Below are 22096 nucleotides of genomic sequence, written 5' to 3'. Positions count from 1 at the left end.
TCGATGAGAGAAATGTGATCGATTCAAGGAATGCAAGAAACTCTTACATCAACGGAAGGTCGCTTTTGCACTGATGTTCCTGGCCAAATTGAGAACAGATGCTAAGGATGGCCACAAAGTATTTCAATGTCCCAAACAAGCATTGTCCTTCATTAAGTCAATGGAGTGAGTAAGTCACTGTGTGATACTCACGTTGCAGCCGAGTGGGCCTGACTCAGTGAACATTTACTTGACTGTCCGAGGAAACTGGGCGCCTTTTTTGTTTCTTTTTGTGCTGGTTCCGCCTAGTGGCTGGAGTTTGTTTTGTGTCGTAACAATCCTTTGGGACAGTGTTGTGGATGAATCTGCCCATTCTTTGTGCTTATGCCTCCTATTGGTTGGAGTTTGCTTTGTGGAGTATTTCTTGCAGGACATTGGAGTGATTGGGTCATCTGTTGCACTCATGTAGCAGTTGAATGGGCCAGCTCACTGAACATTCGTTTGATTGTCCGAGGAAACTGAATGGCCTTTTTTTTTGTGCTGGTTTCCGCTAGCAGCTGAAGCTTGTTTTGTGGAGGAACACACCTTCAGGGCAGTTATGTGGATGAATCTACACATTCTTTGTGTTTATCCCTAATGGCTGGAGTTTGTTTTATAGATTTTCTTCTGTTATGTAATTCTGTCTCACAAAATTTTTATAGAAACACCGGACTTGAGCAATCCAATGGCAAAGTTGTCGCGGGGGCTCTCATAGGTGTACATGGACTGTTTGAGTTTAGAGGGATGGACACCGGTTGGCGCTGTCGTGCAAGGGGTTAATGCACACATTTTTCTTTTTTCTGTATGTTTGTTTCGGAGGGAAGTTTGGGGTTTGATTGTTGCACTAATGTTGGAATGTGGTCTTTATAATTTTATTTTTGACACACAATCCATTTTTTCTAATATGTAAAAATGTCAAATGTTAATATGAGTGGATTGTCTCTCTCCACGTGGAATGTGTATGGGTTGGGGTATCCCAAAAAAAGAAGGAAGGTTATTTCTTTTCTTAAATGTAAGAAATATGATATAGTGTTTCTTCAAGAAACGCATCTTTCCCCACTGGAAGCTGGAAAATTTAGGAAGATATGAGGTGGGCATTTTTTCTTTAGTGCTGGCTCAAGTAAGAGCAGGGGAGCCATTACATTGATAAGTAAACATCTACAATTCAAATGTTTCAAACAGATTAAAGATAAATAGGAAGAGTCATTATTGTTTTAGCAGAAATTCAGGGGCAAAGGTTGATTTTGGCTAATATTTACCCACCTAATGCTGATGATCAGGGCTTTTTTATAGATCTTGAAGGGATGTTGCAAGCCGCTGGCACCCCTCATGATATAATATTGGGAGGAGACTTTAATCTATTGATGGATTCAATCCTTGATCATATTGAAGTAAAAGTGTGTAAGCCTCCTAGAGCAACACTGACGCTTCACAGGACGGGTAAAAATCTTGGTCTTACTGATATTTGGAGACTTTTGAACCCATCTGGTAGGGACTATACATTCGAATGATCAGACTCCGGTTGCTGCCATCTCACTTGATGCTGAAAATGCATTTGATATGGTAGAATGGGATTATCTTTTTAAGATTTTGGAAATATACGGGTTTGGGAATACTTTCATTAGATGGATTAAGTTACTTTATAGACACCAGGTAGCAGCAGTACAAACAAATGGATTAATTTCAGATTATTTTACTCTGGATAGGGGCAGCCGACAGGGTTGCCCTCTTTCCCCATTATTGTTCTGTCTTGCCCTGGAACCATTAGCAGCCACGCTAAGAAGGGAAGATGATTTTCCAGGGGTAGTGGCGGGAGGTGTTGCGCATAAGCTTTTGCTTTACACAGATGATATTTTATTATTGTCTCTGACCCCATTAGATCAATGCCTTGCCTCTATAGAATTATTAATTCCTTTTCTAAGAATACAGAGTCAGTTGGTCTAAATCCGAAGCTTTGGCTCTGACAGCATACTGCCCAGTAACGGCTTTCTAGCCGTGAGCCTTCCAGTGGCCCAAACAGGTCATTAAGTATTTGGGCATTTTATTCCCAGCAAATTTGTCTGATTTAGTTAAGAGTTAATTCTGACCCCTTAATAAAAAGGTTTTCGAGCGATGTGGGCAGGTGGGCTTCATTACATTTATCTATGATTGGGAAGATTAATGTTAATAAATAAATTATATTCCAAAATTGAACTACCTGCTACAGTCTCTCCCTGTAGATGTCTCCCTCTCTTATTTTAAGCAATTTGATAGCATAGCAAAGTCCTTCATTTGGAATGGTAAGCGTTCTAGATTACATTTTAATAAGTTACATAGGCCGATTGACAAAGGTGGGGTAGGCCTACCCGAGATTGTTTTATTGTTATGCATTTGGTCTCAGACATTTGGCTCATTGGTCATTTCCACCTGAGAGAGCCCCTCCCTGGTTTTGTATTGAACAGGAATTTCTTGCCCCTATTTTGCCATTTGAAAGCCTTTCTTTCAAACTAATTGAAGTTAAGTTACACCCCATTATCTTGCAATTACACTCCAGAGTGTTTAATTCATCCATTTATTTAAATGTTGCCTCAAGCATATGGCTGAACCTTAAATTATGTATTAATAAGTCCCCTTTCTGCTGGTCAGAGTGGATTGTGAGGGGGGTTACTACACTCGGTGATCTATATGAGAATGGAGTGTTGAGATCTTTTGAAAATTTGGTTCAACATTTTGGTATTCCCAGATCTCAGTTCTATAGGTATTTACAGCTGCGCCATCTGCTCAGTATTGTTTTTGGGAGTAGCGCACACCCCCCTAAAGCGGCAGATACTCTGGGAGTGGTGATTACTGCTTTTGGAAAAGGTCATGAGGCATCAGTGTATTACTCCCTGCTAATTCAGAGTCTGGGGGATGGAGCTTCAACTTCTCTCAAGAGATTATGGGAGAAAGATTTAAACTTGGTACTGGAGGATTGAGTGTGGGCTAGGATTCTAAAAAACGTCAAGTCTGCATCTAGAGATGCAAGAGTGCGCCTTAAGTAATTCAAGATTCTACATAGATTCTATTGGACCCCCTCTAGATTGTATAGGCTTGGTCTTAAAGTCACACCCACCTGCTGGCGATGCCAATCAGAAGATGGAGACACAACCCAAGTGTTTTGGGGGTGTGTTAAGATCCAAGAAATTTGGTTGAAGGTTCAGAGTTTTATGTGTGACATTTTGGGCACTCAGATTTCATTTTGCCCCAGACTCTGTATTTTGGGCGATGGGGGCGATCATAAATTTTGGGGATAAACACATAAAAAATTGGGTTCTGACCAGTATCATGATTGGCAGGCAAATTATTTTAAGGGGATGGAAGTCGGATGGAGCGCCCTCATTTCTGGAGTGGTGTGCGGAGATGGGGAGGGTGGCTGCTTTCAAGGAGGGGTCAAGCAGAAGGCTGGGGGTTCTGAATTTGTTTGATAGGAAATGGGGCAATTACTTAGTGTTTTTGGGGGACTCTCGGGGAAGGGCTGTGGAAAGAGAAGTTTAGTTTAATTATATATGATTGTTATATTTTCTTTTTCTTTTTTTTATGTGTGTGTGTGTGTGTGTATTCTTATTGGTGAGCACAGGGGTGTTCGATGGGGGTCAGGGTGGTGTTGGTGATTGGGGAGGGGTAATAGTGGGGGTTAAATGTAAAATGTTGATTCAATGTATATATGTTGTGTTTTTTCTTTGTTATATGTCTACGAATCAATAAAAATGTTAATTGAAAAAATAAATAAATAAAATCAAAATTAGCCGTTGCAGTTGTGATTTGTGTGAAAGTTAATAAAACGCAGTTCTTGCAGCGACTCTAGTGTTAATTTCACTAGGACACTGTGACAGAACAGAATTCGGCACATAAAAGTTAGTTTGCAAAAGTGTAGTTATAGTAACATTCAATCTATGAGACTTGTTTGGTCATAAAAGCACCAGAAAATGATATGGCTGCTTCAGCAATTGTGTTTTTCATCGCACATTTGCTTTAATGACACTTGGTTAGGTTTAGGTTTAAGGTTAAGGGTAGGGAGACAGGTTTTGTTGATTTAAAACCAGACAGAGCATTAACCTTAAAAACCTCATCTGTTTGGGAGAAATTGTATTCATTTCTTTTATATGGAAGAAATTAATACAATTTAGGACCACAAGAGGGTGAGTAAACTATTTTTTATTGACCTATTCCTTTAATTTATTGATGCAGTAAAATATGTGATGCCTTTGAAAATTGTTTTAATGTCCTTTATTATGGAACATTGCTTATTACATTTGCTATAGATAGTTAAATCACGACTAGTAACATTGTTGGGAAAGTGAATCAATGCATCAATTCAATGCATGTATGAAGCCCAATGAGAAACAGATATACCATCAAACCACTCTATTAGAACCAAATGATTTCAGACACATTTTACAGAAATCCCTTCAATAAGGACTGCATATTTTCAATGCTGTAAATATTTTACAGGGGTCTGGCGTGGTACCACAATCTTCAAAGCCCAGCTGTCAAAGTTTCAAGGTCTAAATCATTTTCTCTGCAACCCAAAATCTGTGGTAGACATTTCCATTGTTTAGAGTGTTCAATAGTCAACCCATATACCATGAAAGTTTTAAGACTCTCCCTTCAGTCCTGTTTCTTTAACCATTAATCAAATGACCGAAAATAGCACACAGATAGAGTGTTGTTCGCAGAGAGGGGCAGAAGGGGTGGAAAATGAGAGGAAAACATTTCAAGTGTACCTAGAGACTACAGAGCATTAGACATTAATTCTATTTTGGACACTCAGCCTAAGGAAAGGGCAATATACCGTTCAGCAGTTTTTGAAATCAATCTTCACAATGCCTCTCGATCCAGGACACATCCAGTCAATACAGTTATGTTCATTTATGAGTCTCCTCTGGAATATTTTCATGGTGAGTATCTTTCATTCTGATGTCCTGCTGAACACACATATAATCAATATCCATCTACAGTCTCTTTTCATCACGATTTATTTTATTCTAAATGCTTTTCGAAAGGTCAGATTGGAACAAATCCACTTTAAAGCTGAAGTGTGTTTTTACTTCTTACTAGTAAAAACAATAATTTTTTTATATCAATAATGACATTGTTACTAGTGCAAAACTCCTTTCTTGATGTCAAAAATTGAATTACAACTAGATAAAATTCTAATTTTTGTTATCTGTAATTTGGTTTTCACATAACTGGAAATGGATTTCACACATCAATAAATTGAAGAGTAATTAAAGATTACATTATAGATATCTGAAATTAACATAGTGAAAACCAAGTTCCATATGAAAAATATACATTTTGTTGTTGCTGATGTCAATAGTGGACATTTGCACTACTAACAATGTAGTTATTGAAATAAGAAATTATTGTTTTCACAAGTAGTAAATTACAATTTCAACTGGTAAAAAATGAATTATAATTTTGAAATTGCATTATGATCAGGAGTGAATGACAGATCATTGTGAATTTCTACTAGTGAAAATGCAATTAGAGATAAAGAAATATGTTTTTTATTAGTCGAAATTCCATTTTTGTAATGTAATGAAGTAATTTTTTTATATCAAGAATTAACGTTTTAACTAACAAATGTGATAACTGATATAGAATATGAGCACTTCCACTTGTAGTAATTCCATTCCTGATGTCAAGAATTTGCATTTTAACTAATGAAAACTGAATTTTTGATATCTATAATGCATATTCTGCACTTGATGAAATGTTGAAAGGGCTTGCGATAGATGTTTAAACAAACAGAGCAATGTTTTGATAGCTGCACAGAGCCACAGGGTTTACACTTTTTGAGGAAATCCACCTACAAATTACTTAATTATAGTTGTCTCTGCATAATTAGCTTGAATAGGAGAAAGTATTTTATCACTTACAAAATTACACACTTCAGCTTTAACCTCCTGAGACCCAAGCATGACTGCTGTGTGTGTTTTCCATTTCCCTTTTTGATTCGTAACTAGTAGCAACTAAAATTAGTGTATATTGTGTTTAGCAGCGTAGCGTTTCGAGAAATATCTCTCAAGTTTTAAAATTGGCATACAATATCTCTAAGATTGGACAAAGATCTGTTTACAGCAATGATAAACACCAATTCAATTTCTTGGAAACACATTCTAGTCTTTGGAACACTACAAATTATGGTGGGTATAAGTTAAATAAATTGAGCAAAAATGTGAGCAATTGTTCTTCCTTCAAGACATTTCGAGAAAACACAAAATTTACATTAGTTGGCTGGTCAAAGAAAAAAGCCCAATGCACAATAATTAGCATCCTGCATTGGTTATGAGGGCCCTGATGGTGCATACAGAGTTACTCTGTCTAGTTTTGGCGTAGTGCCAAGGCATGGCTCAATGATGTAGTCAAGCCACTGCAAGAAAGCGGCAGACAACAGCAGATATTTCCCTCACCATTTCAATAGAACTATCTCCAATCCCCATTGTTTCTTGCTAATATTATCTTTGTTTTTCCTTTTTGTGTGGGAAGGTATTAGCGATAGTCCCTGCCCTGCATTTGTTTTCCAGTCTCCACCTGTAAGAATCCCTACCAATGGTTTTGAATAATGAATACTCTCTCAGGCATATACACACCCATCCATCTAAGAGTCTTAGACACTTGGTAGGCGTCTACAACAGCTTTGATGTTTATGCAGTGTTTTTTATAACACTCTTCCATTTTTTTCTGTCGAAGAATGATTTACTATAAGTGTACCATGTCAACACTGTAATATTTAGTTCTCACAAAGCATGTAATGGTTTGCCAGCAAGAAATTGACTTCACAGAACTCTCATTAGTGAATGCATCATTGTAGTGCATGGGTACCATTATTTGTGATGTTTACTAAGGCTAGCATCAGTATAGTGCTCTTTGTTTTCCGCAGCACTCTGATTGGTGGATCATTTCCCTTCAGGATCATGGGTAGTGTAGTTCTTCACCAGAAAATCCACTATTAAACATAATGTTTTTTTTGTTTTGTTTTTTTTTAATTAAGTTAAATAACTAGATTCATAACAAAGGACCAGAACATCACAGAAGCTTGGGGGTGGGCTCTTTTGTCTTAGGGTAGTAAGCAACCTCCTAGCAACCATATAACAACATGATGGAAACCATCCACAGCACCCTAGAACCATGACTACTTTTGCTTGGTCAAGCACAACTCATATACTCTTCACAAAATGTATTTGTGGCATGGAGGGGCGTGGTCATATGTTGGTCTGCGGGAGAGCAGTAAGGATCATAACCCAGGTGATGATCCTTACAGCTCTCCCTCTCCCTCAGACCGACACATGACCATGCCCCCCCTTGCCACATTATTCTATTCTATTCTATGGCACTTGCTAAGGAAAACATGACAGTGTTAATTCGGTGTGTAACTTGTGCCACTTATGCTGAGAAAATGAATGATACCTCAAATAGTGACCATATACCAGAATGTCATAGAGACGAATATAGAAGTTCATTGTCAGGGCTGTAGGGTTGTCCACTTTCTCTTCTCTGTACATCTGCTGAAACAACTGTCTGTCTTCGGTATAGGGAGGGGGAGATAAAAGCTGAAGTACTTCCTGTCCTCTCAGCACGTCTGCCATCTCTGCCTCTGAGGGTCAAAGACTGTGCTCAAAGCAAACATCTGCACACATCTGCTCCACTCTGCTTTACCTCATCCAAAATAAAAAGGATATCAGTAGCTTTGCTTATGTGAGCCAGGACACAGATGGATTTCCAAATGTTAGTTTTTAATAGCAACACTTTTGTGAGTTTTTTTTTTCTTTTGATAGCATTGCAATGTCTGTCTAACTGACCGAAATACATGTCACAGCATGAATATATGCCTTTGCACATCTTACAAAGCACTTTGCCAGCAACAGAGGGCTTCAAATCAATCCTTATCAGCTCAAACTCCCTGTTGGGTTGCAATAGCAGATGGAATTTATCTACAAGTCTAAGCTGACTGCTTCCAAATCACTCGTGACTAGATAATTGATAATGGATCCACGTCATTACTGTGAGGTCATCTGCATAAAAACAACGCAGTGCAAAACTCTCTTCTCTTTCTCCCTTCATGGTTCCTTATAAGTGGTGCTTGTAATGTGGGCGATGAAACGGGCCAAAAATACCCTGGATCCGAGCCTTATATAGGGACCAGAATTTTATAGAGACTTGGGCCAATAAGTAAACACCCAGAACACTCCAGCAACCACCTACCAATGTCCTAGGAATCATCCGGAATACCCAAGAAACTGCATAACCACATGCTAGCCAATCTGAACACCTTACCAACAGCACAGCAACCACCCATCAGTAGCAAATTCTGCATGGGCAAGCTACACTCACATTTCCTCAAAAGCACCCTAGTGACCACACAGAACGTCCTAGCAAACATCAAAAACACTTAGCAGTATAGCACAGTATAGCAACGCTCTGACAACCACCCAGAACACCCTAGCATCATGGTGGCGAATTTTGCATGGGAAAGCACCGCTCAAATTTTACTCACACAGTGTTAAAGTCTATTTATGTATATACACTCGCTGTTCCAAATGGCTTGAACAATGTAGCTGTATTAGATTCAGTCTTAGCCAAGAAAACTGTATGTCCATCCATCATCTGATCTGGCAGTGTGAGCGTAGCCTGATTTCCATAAACATACAGACAGTCTCCATCTGTAGCCGATACTGGATGCCAAATCTTACACTGCATAATTAATGTCAGGCCAAGTGAGGAACCATTAGCAAACACACCTAGAGAAAATCTGTATTTCTGTTTGTGGCAGTGTTGTTATCATTAAAAAATAATAATAAAGAAATAAATAACAGATTGCTGATAACTGGAAAAAATGGAACTAGATTCAAATTTTCACGACTCCAAAACTGACTAAAATAAAACTACAAATGACCACACATTTTTTTAGTTTTAGAAACCATTTTATTAAAAATGCAACCTTTACAACCAGCCTTCGTTAAACATGAAAATGCCACTACACTGTAGACCACAGTCTTTTTTTTTTTAAGTCATTAAACTCAAGTTTAAGTTAGTAGAACTTTTAGATTCTGATTTTGTACTACACATGCATGTTAATTGCTCTTAACTTGAAATACTGAGTAAGCTAACTCTTACATTTAAAAGGCACTTAACTTTAAACTGAACTCTTTGGTTGATAAAAACACTGGAAACAGAGAATGGTTGTCTTGAGAGAAGGATGTTTTACCTTGTTCAACATGTCTGTATTTTCACATGGAGTTTGGTGGAGAATCAGTTTTGGTAAGAGTCCAGTATGCATCCTCCCCTCTGATTCTCTTATGCATTGAGGCTCCATTAAAACCCCAGAGCAAGATAATCAACTGCTCCCAAACACCAATTAACAGGCATTCAGCCCAGCCAAGAAATCTGAAGTGTATTGCCAAACAAGAGAGAGATAGTTGACTTTGAGAAGTTAATAGTCTCATTAAAGGAATATTCCAAGTTCAACTTAAGTTAATCTCAATCGACAGTATTTGTGGTATAGTGCTGATTACCACAAAAGTTAATTTCTTGTCTGTTAAATTACAGTCATCATGGCAACGAAGTTGTAAAATTGGATATAGCTTTTCACAGAAAAGTTTAGTATGCGATTTTATCACACTGAAATCATATTTACACGCTTATTGTTTACTTCTAGTGGCTATACTTTTGAAACAGTGAGTATTTTAACGTTTATGGATTGGCCCCATTCAATTCCATTGTACTGTGTCTCACTGTATTTAAAAAAAAAAAAAAAGTTGTTCACTTTTTTTTTTTTTTAAAGAAAATAACGGGGACAAGTCGAAAATAATTTTTTGTGGTAATCAACATTATGCCACACATACTGTCAATTGAGCTTAACTTGCATTGAACCCAGAATATTCCTTTAAAATGTGATAAGCTCAACTTTCAATCGATTCTGAGACATTGTCATCGATGCTGACAATCCATCAACTATTTCCAACTGCATTGTGAAAATAAATTCACATGCATCTGTATTTGGCACTAGACCATTGTAAATGATTCTCTATGCTCTTTGGGCCATTCATACAGGGAGCGTTCTTGCATTCAAAGAGAGAGAGAGAGACAGTGCAGGAGTTTCAAGACAAAACATTTAAAAGTTTAACTTTTTTTTTAGCGTGACACTGCATCTTAAAAATGCAGGGCTCATGGTGAGTCATGATGAAAAACAATTTTGAGACTTGTTGCAATGGTCAAAAACTTTAATCAAGTGTGTGGTTTATACAGACCAACAATTAAAAATAGCACAGGTGTGTGCTCAGCCCCTTAGGCTAATTTTGGTTCAGTCGTTTGGTCCAAACTGAGTTTAATTTGCTTTCACATCAACCGAACAAACTCAACACTGTTGTAACTAAAAGCTCAAGTGTTAAAGCGGCCTTACAGAGTATCTGATTTGAAGAATAGATGTCCAGGAAACAAAGATAGGTGGACATGACACTGGTATCTCAGCAGATGGAGACTTCAAGGTCTGTCATGAGGGAGTGATTTGTATGGCAGGTGTTCAGTACTGCGGGTCACCCAAGTGAAATTCTCACCGTCCTAAACTTTAACTGCAGTAATTCATCACTGCAGGGACAAAAACAAAGCAATGGGACACTGAACTGGCTAAATCCTTGAAGAAAGCCATTTATCTTGTAAACCTCTCTGGTCTGAGAGGGCAGGGATGTTCTTTGTGCTCCTTATCTTGACACCATGCATCATTACTCACCGTCACCTCGCAGTTGTTGTAGATTAAAACAAGATATAATCTCAAAACTTGGTCAATTTCATCTATAGTAAGGAAGGTCTGTGGATCATCCGGGTTTAAATGTGCTGTAAGTAATTTATTTTTTCATTGAAAGGTACGCAAAAAATGTTCCTACTCCCTGAAAGATATTACTGAAATAAGAGTTGTAAGATAATCCCTGTCTCTGTGACAACTCTAGACTCTGTAAACAGCAAACCGCGGACAATGACGCTTTCGACCTGTCACTCATTTTGCACATTCAGTTCAAGCAAATTATTGAGACTTACTGCCATTTTTAAGCCATCTTGTTCATAACAGTTGTCAATTGAGGGCGCTATTTTGCTGCTGCTGTTTTTAACAACCGTTTCTGCACGATGTCGGTCTCAATAAATCTAATTTGGTATCTTTGGAGTGCTAATCCAATAGCTCAGTCTCGTGGAAGTAGTACAGCACTTTTAAGTATCCTCTCTATACACTACCGGTCAAAAGTTTTGAAACACTTGACTGAAATGTTTCTCATGAGCTTAAAAATCTTTTGATCTGAAGGCGTATGCTGAAATGTTTGAAATTAGTTTCGTAGACAAAAATATAATTGTGCCACCATATTAAAAAAATTTTCATTACAAAAATAAAATGTAATTTAAAAAAAAAGTTTTTGAAATTGATGACTTGGACCAAATAATAAAGAAAAGCAGCCAATAAGTGCCCAGCATATAGATGGGAACTCCTTCAGTACTGTTTAAAAAGCATCCCAGGGTGATACCTCAAGAAGTTGGTTGAGAAAATGTCAAGAGTACATGTCTGCAAAATCTAGGCAAAGGGTGACTACTTTGAAGATGCTAAAATATAACACAGTTTTGATTTATTTTGGATTGTGTTTAGTCACAACATAATTCCCATAGTTCCATTTATGTTATTCCATAGTTTTGATGACTTTACTGTTATTCTAAAATGTGAAGAAAAAAAAATATAATAAAGAATAAGGGTTTCAAAACTTTTGACCGGTATTGTATTAAAGACTGTAGATGTCCTACTTCCATCTAGATGGTTAGGCCTTGTCCCAAATGATGAACTTAATGTGCACTTGCTCTCTCGTGGCCTTCACTTCACTATATCCATGAAGTTTAGAGAAAGTTAGGCATCTTAATAGTCATTTTGGGTTTCAGAAGGGTGCTCACGAACACCCCTTTAAACCTTTTTGCCAAGCCCACACAATTAACTATTGACCAATAATCCATGCTGCAAAGTGTATACTTGGAGGAGGACAGCAAGGGCTGAGGGTGACATTTAGGAAAAGAGCTTAGATCTGGTGCAACGCTCTTCCTCTTTAAATTTTGAAGCAACTGTGCTAATCTAGCACTAAATTCATGAAACTCCAGTGCTGGCTTCATAAATATGAATGGGAGACGTATCTCAGAATCAATTAGCTGTCCATCTCCCCCTCACAGATACAGAATATACACAATCTAAAAAGTTTAAAATGGCTGTTAGTAAATAGATCCTTGATGTATGTTCATATACACTGGTGGCCAAAAGTTTGGAATAATGTACAGATTTTGCTCTTATGGAAAGAAACAGGTACTTTTTTTCAACAAAGTGGCATACAACTGATTACAATGTATAGTCAGGACATTAAAAACTTGAAAAATTCAGAACTTCTTAAACTGCTTCAAAGAGTTCTCATCAAAAAATCCTCCACGTGCAGCAATGACAGCTTTGCAGATCCATGGCATTCTAGCTGTCAGTTTGTCCAGATACTCAGGTGACATTTCACCCCACACTTCCTGTAGCACTTGCCATAGATGTGACTGTATTGTCGGGCACTTCTCACACACCTTACAGTCTAGCTGATCCCACAAAAGCTCAGTGGGTTTAAGATCCATAACACTCTTTTCCAAATATCTGCTGTCCAATGTCTGTGTTTCTTTGCCCACTCTAACCTTTTCTTTTTGTTTTTCTGTTTCAAAAGTGGCTTTTTCTGTGCAATTCTTCCCATAAGGCCTGCACCCCTGAATCTTCTCTTTACTATTGTACATGAAACTGGTGTTGAGCGGGTAGAATTCAATGAAGCTGTCAGCTGAGGACATGTGAGGCGTCTATTTCTCAAACTAGAGACTCTGATGTACTTATCCTCTTGTTTAGTTGTACATCTGGCCTTCCACATCTCTTTCTGTCCTTGTTAGAGCCAGTTGTCCTTTTTCTTTGAAGACTGTAGTGTACCTTTGTATGAAATCTTTGTATGAAATGATTGACTGACGAGTTTCTAGAGAAAGCTGCTTATTTTTTGCCATTTCACCTAATATTGACCTTAAGACATGCCAGTCTATTTCATACTGTGGCAACTCAAAAACATTCTTTTAACGAACCAAATAGCTTTCAACTGTGTTTGATATAATGGCAAGGGATTTTCTAGTACCAAATTAGCAATTTAGCATGATTACTCAAGGATAAGTTAATGGAGTGATGGCTGCTGGAAATGGGGCCTGTCTAGATTTAATCAAAAATGACTTTTCTCAAATAGTGATGGTGCTGTTTTTTTACATCAGTAATGTCCTGACTATACTTTGTGATTAGTTGAATGCCACTTCGATGAATTAAAGTACCAATTTCCTTCCGAAACAGCAAAATCTGTACATTATTCCAAACTTTTGGCTGCCAGTGTATGCAGTCTATTTTATTAACATACCCTCATCATTTCTAAATAAATCCTTTGCAGAACCACTTTGCAGTTCTGAATCCTTAATGTGTACAAGTGAAGGGGCGTTCACACTGACAGTGATTAAATCACTGGCTGTCACCAAGTGTATGTATTGTTAGCTGCTAGCAAGTGTTCCTGCTCGACTTTGGCATCCAGCTATATGAGGCAATGGATCATGTGAGCTTCACTGTCTCTAATAGACCGCAACATTCTGGTTGCAGAAATAAAAATCCCATACATTTTTTTCCATAGAGGAACTGATTTTTAACGACAACTTACAAACTTTTAAAGACAAACGTAGTACCGTGAGCTATGAGGTTTTTAATCGATGGTATATTCTTCTGTTGAAGTCTTCAGTCCGAATTTTTTCAACCTAATTTTTTTTAAATTGTGTTTATAATCGTGAATTCCTAGATAAGATCTACACTACCAATGATCCATCAAAGAAAGATCCACCAATAAGACTGCAGCAAACAAAGTGTACCAACCGAGCTCTGAAGCGACAGATTACTTACATGACGAAAACAACTTGCATGTATCTGAATATTATGCAATAAAATTGAAATCTATTGTTTCTATACCTACAGTTTAATCAACAACTTTAAATCACTAGTTTTATTTTTCCATAGTTTTTAATTAGATTACATCATTAGCAATGCTTCATGCGATTGTAGTTCATTCCCTCATTAAAAAAAGATGTTCAGTACACAGCCTTGTAAATTTTTTTTTTTTTTTTTGCTTCAAATTAAAGTTTGTAATGTTGTGATTCACCTTGGAAATGGTTGGTTTGGTTCATCGCCTAGAACTATATTTTGAAGGATTTTATGAAATCCCTTTAGAAAACAAATGAATGGGAAAAATACTTCCAGAAGTATTCCCCCACCCCCCCCAAAAGGGTCTATTGGTAGTTGCCACATCACTTTGCATTTGCATAAAGCTGAACATAGCAAATTTCACCTCAAATCGACTTCTGGTCACTTTGTCGCCACAAATGGATGAACACCCCTTCAGTCCTTAGTTTTGCCTGCAGTCCTCAAGCAATCCTTTCCCTTCAGGAGTGCTAAAAAATTCAAAGTTTTCCCAAAAGCATCATCCATCTAAAGTCACCATGATTAAAGGCAAAAATTGTCAATTCTATCCTCTAGAGCACCTTCACCAATCAAAGCACTGACATCACAAACAACAGGCACTACGACGTGTGCCAATTCCCACAAGGTTTAAGGACCAGCCTCATAAGGGAATGGTTGTCTGATAAAAGGAGAGGTGGAGGGGCAATTTTACGTGAGTTTTCTTTGAGTTCTGCGGTACTTTTCAAGAGGACAGTGGACAATGTCACAGTTAATTTCCTGCAGCTTCCTGCCCAACACATCTGGCTTTGATAAACAGCTGGCTAACAGGGGTTGAAAGGATTTTTTTTTTGGGACGAGAAATGTGTGTGTGTGTGGGGGTGTAAGACCACAACCCTTATCTTTAGAAAACACTTAGAGAAAGTTTGAGTGATATCAGGCCAGCGGTTGGTTTTTGAGGGCTTCTCCTTTCTCTGCAGTTCAGCGCAGTTCTCCTGCATATACTCATTATAATTCAATCAAACTGAGCTTGGCTCTTGGACGCATAAGAATGAGGTTGATCACTTAGTGTTTTGACACACAGCTGCTTAAATAGTTACATATCATTTGGCCGACTGAAAGGGGCACATGATGAAATTAATGACATAAAGAGCCGTAATATGCAGTTGGCAAACTTATGGTTACCACAGACATTAATTTCGACTCCTCAGTGGAAGCCTAGCAGACAAACATGAGGTACCACAAATACACATAAAAAAATGCAACCATTACACTATTTCAGAAGTATAACTATAACACTTAAAATTATGCGTGCTCATTGATAGTCACGTAGTAAAATCTGTGAGTTTTTAAATAAAAACTTTTTAGTGTAGATGTGGCCTAAAAAGTAAACCTGGTTACTTTCACTCGATATCTGCACAACAATACCACATAACTATAGGGATGTCACATAACTATCCATAAACCTTTGTTTACATGGAGCAAACTCCACGCAAAGAAATTATGTTGGTATGCATTACAAGGAATTCTTAGTTGGGATGTGCAAAACTACCAACTTTCAAAATCAACTAGTTGGTCAGTTGTTTGAATGACTAGTTGGTGTTAAGGATAATAATGTATAATAAGGCTCCGTTATGTTCTCGTGACCCTGATCAGATGCCTTTTAGAGGGATATACAGATGCTAAGTGCAGCTTTTCAGCATGATGACTATAACACCTTATTGCACAAAATTATCTAAGTAAAAATAAGTCACCAATAAAGAGTGTCTCAAAACCGCTTATGCACATCCTGAACGCAGAATGATGTGCTTCAATGTAACCGGAGTGCTTCAGGACTATCCTCACTGCGCATTCAAAAGCGCTGCACTGCAAGATAATATTGCGATCTATTTCAGGACTTCAAGCAATTTAAACCTTATTTACAGCAACTATTTAATCAAGCAGTGTCAGACAGAAGCAGCAAAACATTTGAATCTCTCCACAACACCTGACAAATACGGGAATATTACTCACAGCAGAGGATATAATGTCCGACAGTGATCATCTTGAAATATATTAATTCAGAGCTTTGCAGTAATAATAGTGCATAAAAAGACTAATCCTAAAGCATAAAATAAAAAAAAACATCTTGCAGTGGGTTTTACTGTCTGGGTATCAAGGCAGAATTTTCCAGGACATTTTATGTGCCCAACGGGTGTAATATTTATACAAAAACACATGAGTGGTCATGATGTATATTGTGGTTATTCGATGTTTTATTTTTTTCTTCTTCTTCTTTTTTGTTTTCAGAATTAAGTATTCAACAGTTTAATTACATTTTAAAATCAAAATGTGTCTAGACAAATTACATTATTAAAACTTGAATCAAATGAAAATATAATTATATTCATTATTTAAATTTTATAAATATATAGTCTGTATGTGCTGCATGCTTCTGAATGCTCTGCTTCACACATTCATTTTGAAGAGTGCAGCACATGCAGACTATACAATTATTCAATTAAATCACAACCTTATACGTTTGAATAATTACACTAGTATATATCGCAATTTTATTTGATTAATTGTGCACTCGACATCATTTTTCATCCCAAATATGTCAAGTTCCGTGACTTTCCATGTTTTATAGCTAATGCCATTTTTATGACTAGATTCAGTGATTCTGTCCATGCTTGCCGCATTGTGGAAATCATGGGGCCCTACATGTGGTAACCGTGATATAAATGGAATCTGATCTCTGAATTATTGAATATTAATTCATATCCGTTAGAAATTGGTGATGCAAATAAATTAAGCACCAACTAAGTTACAAACTAACAAGTCCCTAACTAAACCCTTAGTTTGAACTTTACATCCCAACTTACATGAGACCTTACACACAGCTGGTGTAACCCTACCCAGATGAGCAGGGAATGTACCTGAAAAAGCATCGTTCATGAGCATCAGCTGTTGATGTTATTTCACAATGCGCAGCTGCCGACAGTGACAAAACGATACAAATGTGTATTTGACACCTGTACTGAGTCCCGATCACTACCATGTTTTAGCACATTACACAGTCTACAGTTTTATTATACTAAAGTATTTTCCAGGACATTTAGATAATTTTCTTATTTTCCATGACTGGAAAACTGCATTGCAAAATTCCAGGTTTTCCAGGATGTGTGGGAACCCTGACTGTTAAGCAAAGCAAGCTATCATCATGCAAAAACTCTCTCTAAGAAGTTGCAACCATCAGTTAATTTGAGAATTGTGTCTCCCATTAAAACCACCACCACTAAAAATACTAATGTTAGTAGTCGACCCCACTAATCAACTCAGCTGTTAGTCGACCATTCTGGCACATCCGTAGTTCCTAAGCCTAATGAAGTTGTCCCGCCTCAAACTGACAATTTATACAGCTTTACAGCTCAAGCAGTAAACAGTTTACTGAAGAATTAATGAGTGCTTTGACAAATGAGCTTAAAATTTCTGCTTTTATATCTCCAGCATGCTTGCCTGCTAGGCTTACATTGTAAGTGTACTATTATCAACTATTTTTTTGTTCATTATTACAAACTGATGGATGAGTCAAAATCAATATTATAAAAAATACTTACATTATGGGTTGTTTCTCCGAAAAACCTATTGCATGTCTTCAGATGACTTGGAATAAGCCTGAACACTCAGACTACTTTTATGATTCTTTTGAGTCTTTTATATAAGCTTTAAAGTGAGACGCTTATCCACTGCCATTGTATTGAAAAGACAGGCTGTGATATCCATTAAAACATCTCCTTTTGTGTTCTGAATAAGAAAGACAAACAGGTTTGGAACGACATGAGGGTGAGCAAAAAATTATGATTTATCATTATCATTTTGGGTGAACTCTTCCTTTCAGCTGAAATACAACTCTGTAGGAGAAATTATTTTGATGAGGATTTTTTTTTATTATTAAATGAAACACTTTTGGTTTGGTTCTCTGGTCAGTTTCACATCACACTATTAGCTTACTCACTTTTGGCTCTGCTCTTATCGCTCCATTGGCCGCTCTTCTGCTGTGAAAGTCAAACATTTTCCCAGATGATCTCTTTATAAATAGCAGGTCCTCTCCACATACCTGCAAAAAAGCAAGTGGATGAGGGAGGTTTTGGAGCCTTTGTGCTCTGACATTGGACTAAAAACAACAACACACTCCGGTTGAGCCATTATTATATTCTTCTACACAGTCTGCTGGGAGTTTCTGCACCAAGATCCATTATAAGGGTCTAGATACTTCCATTATAGTCTCATCCTTAGATGGAATGCACGCGACACATTTATGAACCGTCTGATGTATGCACATGCATTCTGTTCGATTTGTTGCACTGCATCTAGCTTTATTTAATGCAATAAAGTGTTTGGTCTGAACGGTTCCCAAGTCTACATACTGTAGCAGAGACCGCTGGACAATTATTGGAATGAGCTGTCATTTTATTACAAACCAGTCTATTATTAAGGTGTCATTGATTTCAGATTGATTTTCACATTCCTTATTTCTAAGTGAGCAATTCTTACCCAGAGTAAACTACAGAATGGACCAGACTTTTTGTTGATGGTCCAAAATCTGTCTCTGCAATACTGCTTTCATTAAGGCTGTGGTTCACAGGCTACTCTCTCCCTTTTTCTCCCAGGCTTTATCATGTCTTGAGTGAAACAGGATGCTCATTAGACAGGCATGATCAGTGCAGGACACTGCAAAGCAGCATCTGATAGCAGCTATCTCTCTCTATCTCTTCCTCTAATGGGAGAAACAGCAGTCTGGGACTAATGATGTGAAAACGTACTCTTATGAAGTAATGCACTCCACTGCCATTACCATGACAGAGAACAGCACAGCTCAGATAGAGTCACCCAACAACTAATGTGAACCTGGTATAATCGGATGAAATTACAACTTCACTTAAAGGAATTGCTCATACAAAAATTAAAATTCTGTCTTCATTTCCCTCATGTCGTTCCAAACTCGTATGCGTTTCTTTCTTCCATGGAAGACAGAAGGAGATGTCAAAATACTTTCTTCTATCCCAGTTTAATATGCAGAGACAGCTATAAGTAAGCTATTCATAGTTTGATTTCCATAAAGGTGTTAACACTGTGGTGCTACCAAAACATTGCTCTGTTTGTTGGAGCAACACAACCATGCAGAATTGGGACGGGAGTATCTCTCTGTCCAACCAATGACAGAAACATGTTTGGGAAACCTGTTTGAAAACAGCCATAATTTTTGTAATTCAGTTTGGCACAGATTTTACATTTAATTTTTAATAAACGATTAAAATGGCATTGAGTTTAGGTGCAAAAAAAAAAACAAAACATCTGAGTGACAGATGGCTTTTTAAAACCAGTCACTGAAAAGATTAAACTATTTTTTTTGTAGAAAAACAACACAATTAAAGATACCCAGCAGACAACAGCATATACAGTTCTGTAACAGTGGTAAAAGAAAAAAAATTGTACAGTAGCTCTTGCACTAACTTTAATCCAATTTTAAGCATCTATAATGTGAATAAATAATTTAAGACCAAGAACATTTCCGTCTTCTCAGGCACTTAGCGGTTTCCAGACAAAGAGGGGCCATTGGTTTAAAACACATCATTAGCTGAAAAGTCTGGATCTCCTTCAACAGAGCTGACACTTCCAGACTCATGTTCCTGATTGACAGACGGCAGCCTCACTGACATCACTCTGACATCACTTCCTCGCCCTTCTGTGTGTAGAAAAATGTCTTCACCTGTGGGAAAACAGGTAGAATCAACATTTAAATACAGGTAAGTGACATGAAGTTTAAAACAATGTAATTGACCATCATTTTCAGATGATATACCAAAACGGATATAGCTGGCTGAAATCTGACTGGATGAGCCATGTTTGAAGCATTTGTAAAAGAGCCGATCTGTGCACATCAGTAACCATACATCATAACAAAATTATACTATTGTTAAGGAATACAATTACTTGCCGGAGGAATTGTTTATTGATTATTATCACATTGAATATGTTTATCTATTCATTGATTGGCTAAAGTTCTGTTTGTTGAGTTGAAACACCCCATTTCCAAAAGATTATTGGAGGTTTGGGCTTCTTTAGATTTCTATCAGGATCATTGGTTCAAGGCAAACTCAGGATTTGACATTAATTATGATAATTCACAGATCAAAGTCTGTATGATCACGGCTGTTCTAACAAGATCCATTTGCTCCCCAGCTGCTGTTGGTAGATTTGAACTTTTCACAAAGGAATCTCACAAACTCCGATCGCAAACGGCTGTTTTTCATTTATAAAAGTGCAACCTCTGTGACAGAAGTGTGACCAAATATGATCAAATGTCCAATTTATATAAATAAGACCACCATGCAAGATCTAACAGGATGAACCGGACCCCACCTGCCCCACCGCAGAGCAAACTGGCTGTTTGTGAAAGGAAAGGATATGCAAATAAAAATAATGTAAAACCTCTAAATTATGTCTTTGCATTTATTTTGAATGCAGTAAATCAATTTAAAACTGGTTCTGTCAATAGTTCAGAAAAAACTTGCATATATTTATTCACTACAAACCATAGATATCCTTTTATAATAACATTTTTAGCTTTAAATAGACATTTTAGATAATATAATGCTTAATAGTATATAAAAAAATGCAGCGCTGATCATATCCATCATTAAAAGCTATTATCTTTAAAAAAAAAATGTAAGTAACTAAATAAATATATATACACACACACACACACACACACACACCGATCAGCCACAACATTAAAACCACCGGCCCAATATTGTGTAGGTCCCCCTAGTGCCGTCAAAATAGCGCCAAGCCGCAGATGAGATGATATTCTTCTCACCACAATTGAACAGAGCGGTTATCTGAGTTACCGTAGACTTTGTTAGTTAGACAACCGTTTCCGTCAACAGAACTGCCATCCAGAACTGGATGTTTTTTGTTTTTGGCACCATTCTGAGTAAATTCTAGAGACTGTTGTGCGTGAAAATCCCAGGAGATCAGCAGTTAAAGAAATACTCAAACCAGCCCGTCTGGCACCAACAATCATGCCACGGTCCAAATCACAGAGATCACATTTTTCCCCATTCTGATGGTTGATGTGAACATTAACTGAATTTTGATTTTATGCACTCCATACGATTGGCTGATTAGATAATCGGATGGATGATTGTTGGTGCCAGATGGGCTGGTTTGAGTATTTCTGTAACTGCTGATCTCCTGGGATTTTCACACACATCAGTCTCTAGAATTTACTTAGAATGGTGCCAAAAACAAAAAACACCCAGTGAGCGGCAGTTCTGCAGTTTGAAATGCCTTGTTGATGAGAGAGGTCAACAGAGAATGGCCAGACTGGTTCAAACTGACAAATTCTATGGTAACTCAGATAACCACTCTGTACAATTGTGGTGAGAAGAATATTATCTCAGAATGCTATTCTGAGATGTGTGTTGGCGCTGTTTTGGCGGCAGGAAGGGGACCTACACAACATTAGGCTGATCGGTATATATATATACACACACATTACACTGGCGGCCAAAAGTTTGGAATAATGTACAGATTTTGCTCTTATGGAAAGAAATTGGTACTTTTATTCACCAAAGTGGCATTCAACTGATCACAAAGTATAGTCAGGACATTAATAACGTGAAAAATTACAATTTGAAAAACATTTTCAGAACTTCTTAAACTACTTCAAAGAGTTCTCATCAAAAAATCCTCCACGTGCAGCAATGACAGCTTTGCAGATAATTGGCATTCGAGCTGTCAGTTTGTCCAGATACTCAGGTGACATTTCACCCCACGCTTCCTGTAGCACGAGTTTCTAGAGAAAGCTGTTTCTTTTTTGCCATTTTTGACCTAATATTGACCTTTAGACATGCCAGTCTATTGCATACTGTGGCAACTCAAAAACAATCACAAAGACAATATTAAGCTTCATTTAATGAACCAAATAGCTTTCAACTGTGTTTGATATAATGGCAAGGGATTTTCTAGTACCAAATTATCAAATTAGCATGATTGCTC

The 22096-nt window shown here is 37.4% G+C and overlaps 1 protein-coding gene and 1 long non-coding RNA gene across 3 annotated transcripts in view; one reads left to right on the top strand and one right to left on the bottom strand.

Annotated features, from left to right (window-relative positions):
• Nucleotides 1-4377: 4377 nt before the first annotated feature.
• On the top strand, nucleotides 4378-20522 carry LOC127454750 (uncharacterized). Its single transcript, XR_007899597.1, has 3 exons — nucleotides 4378-4934; nucleotides 19617-19839; nucleotides 20276-20522. It is a non-coding gene; the product is annotated as an uncharacterized LOC127454750 (long non-coding RNA).
• The window catches only part of LOC127454744 (protein TALPID3-like), a 176099-nt gene continuing 173656 nt past the window's right edge, over nucleotides 19654-22096 (bottom strand). For both annotated transcript variants that reach the window (XM_051722119.1, XM_051722120.1), the window contains one exon: nucleotides 19654-19802. In XM_051722119.1, the coding sequence (XP_051578079.1) occupies nucleotides 19654-19802 (149 nt within the window). The remainder of the gene's footprint in view (nucleotides 19803-22096) is intronic.

The sequence above is a fragment of the Myxocyprinus asiaticus genome, chromosome 17 (genome assembly GCF_019703515.2).
Source record: "Myxocyprinus asiaticus isolate MX2 ecotype Aquarium Trade chromosome 17, UBuf_Myxa_2, whole genome shotgun sequence".
Taxonomy (NCBI): Eukaryota; Metazoa; Chordata; class Actinopteri; order Cypriniformes; family Catostomidae; genus Myxocyprinus; species Myxocyprinus asiaticus.
The sequence above is the reverse complement of the archived record's forward strand: the minus strand, read 5'-3'. Positions and strand labels throughout refer to the sequence as shown.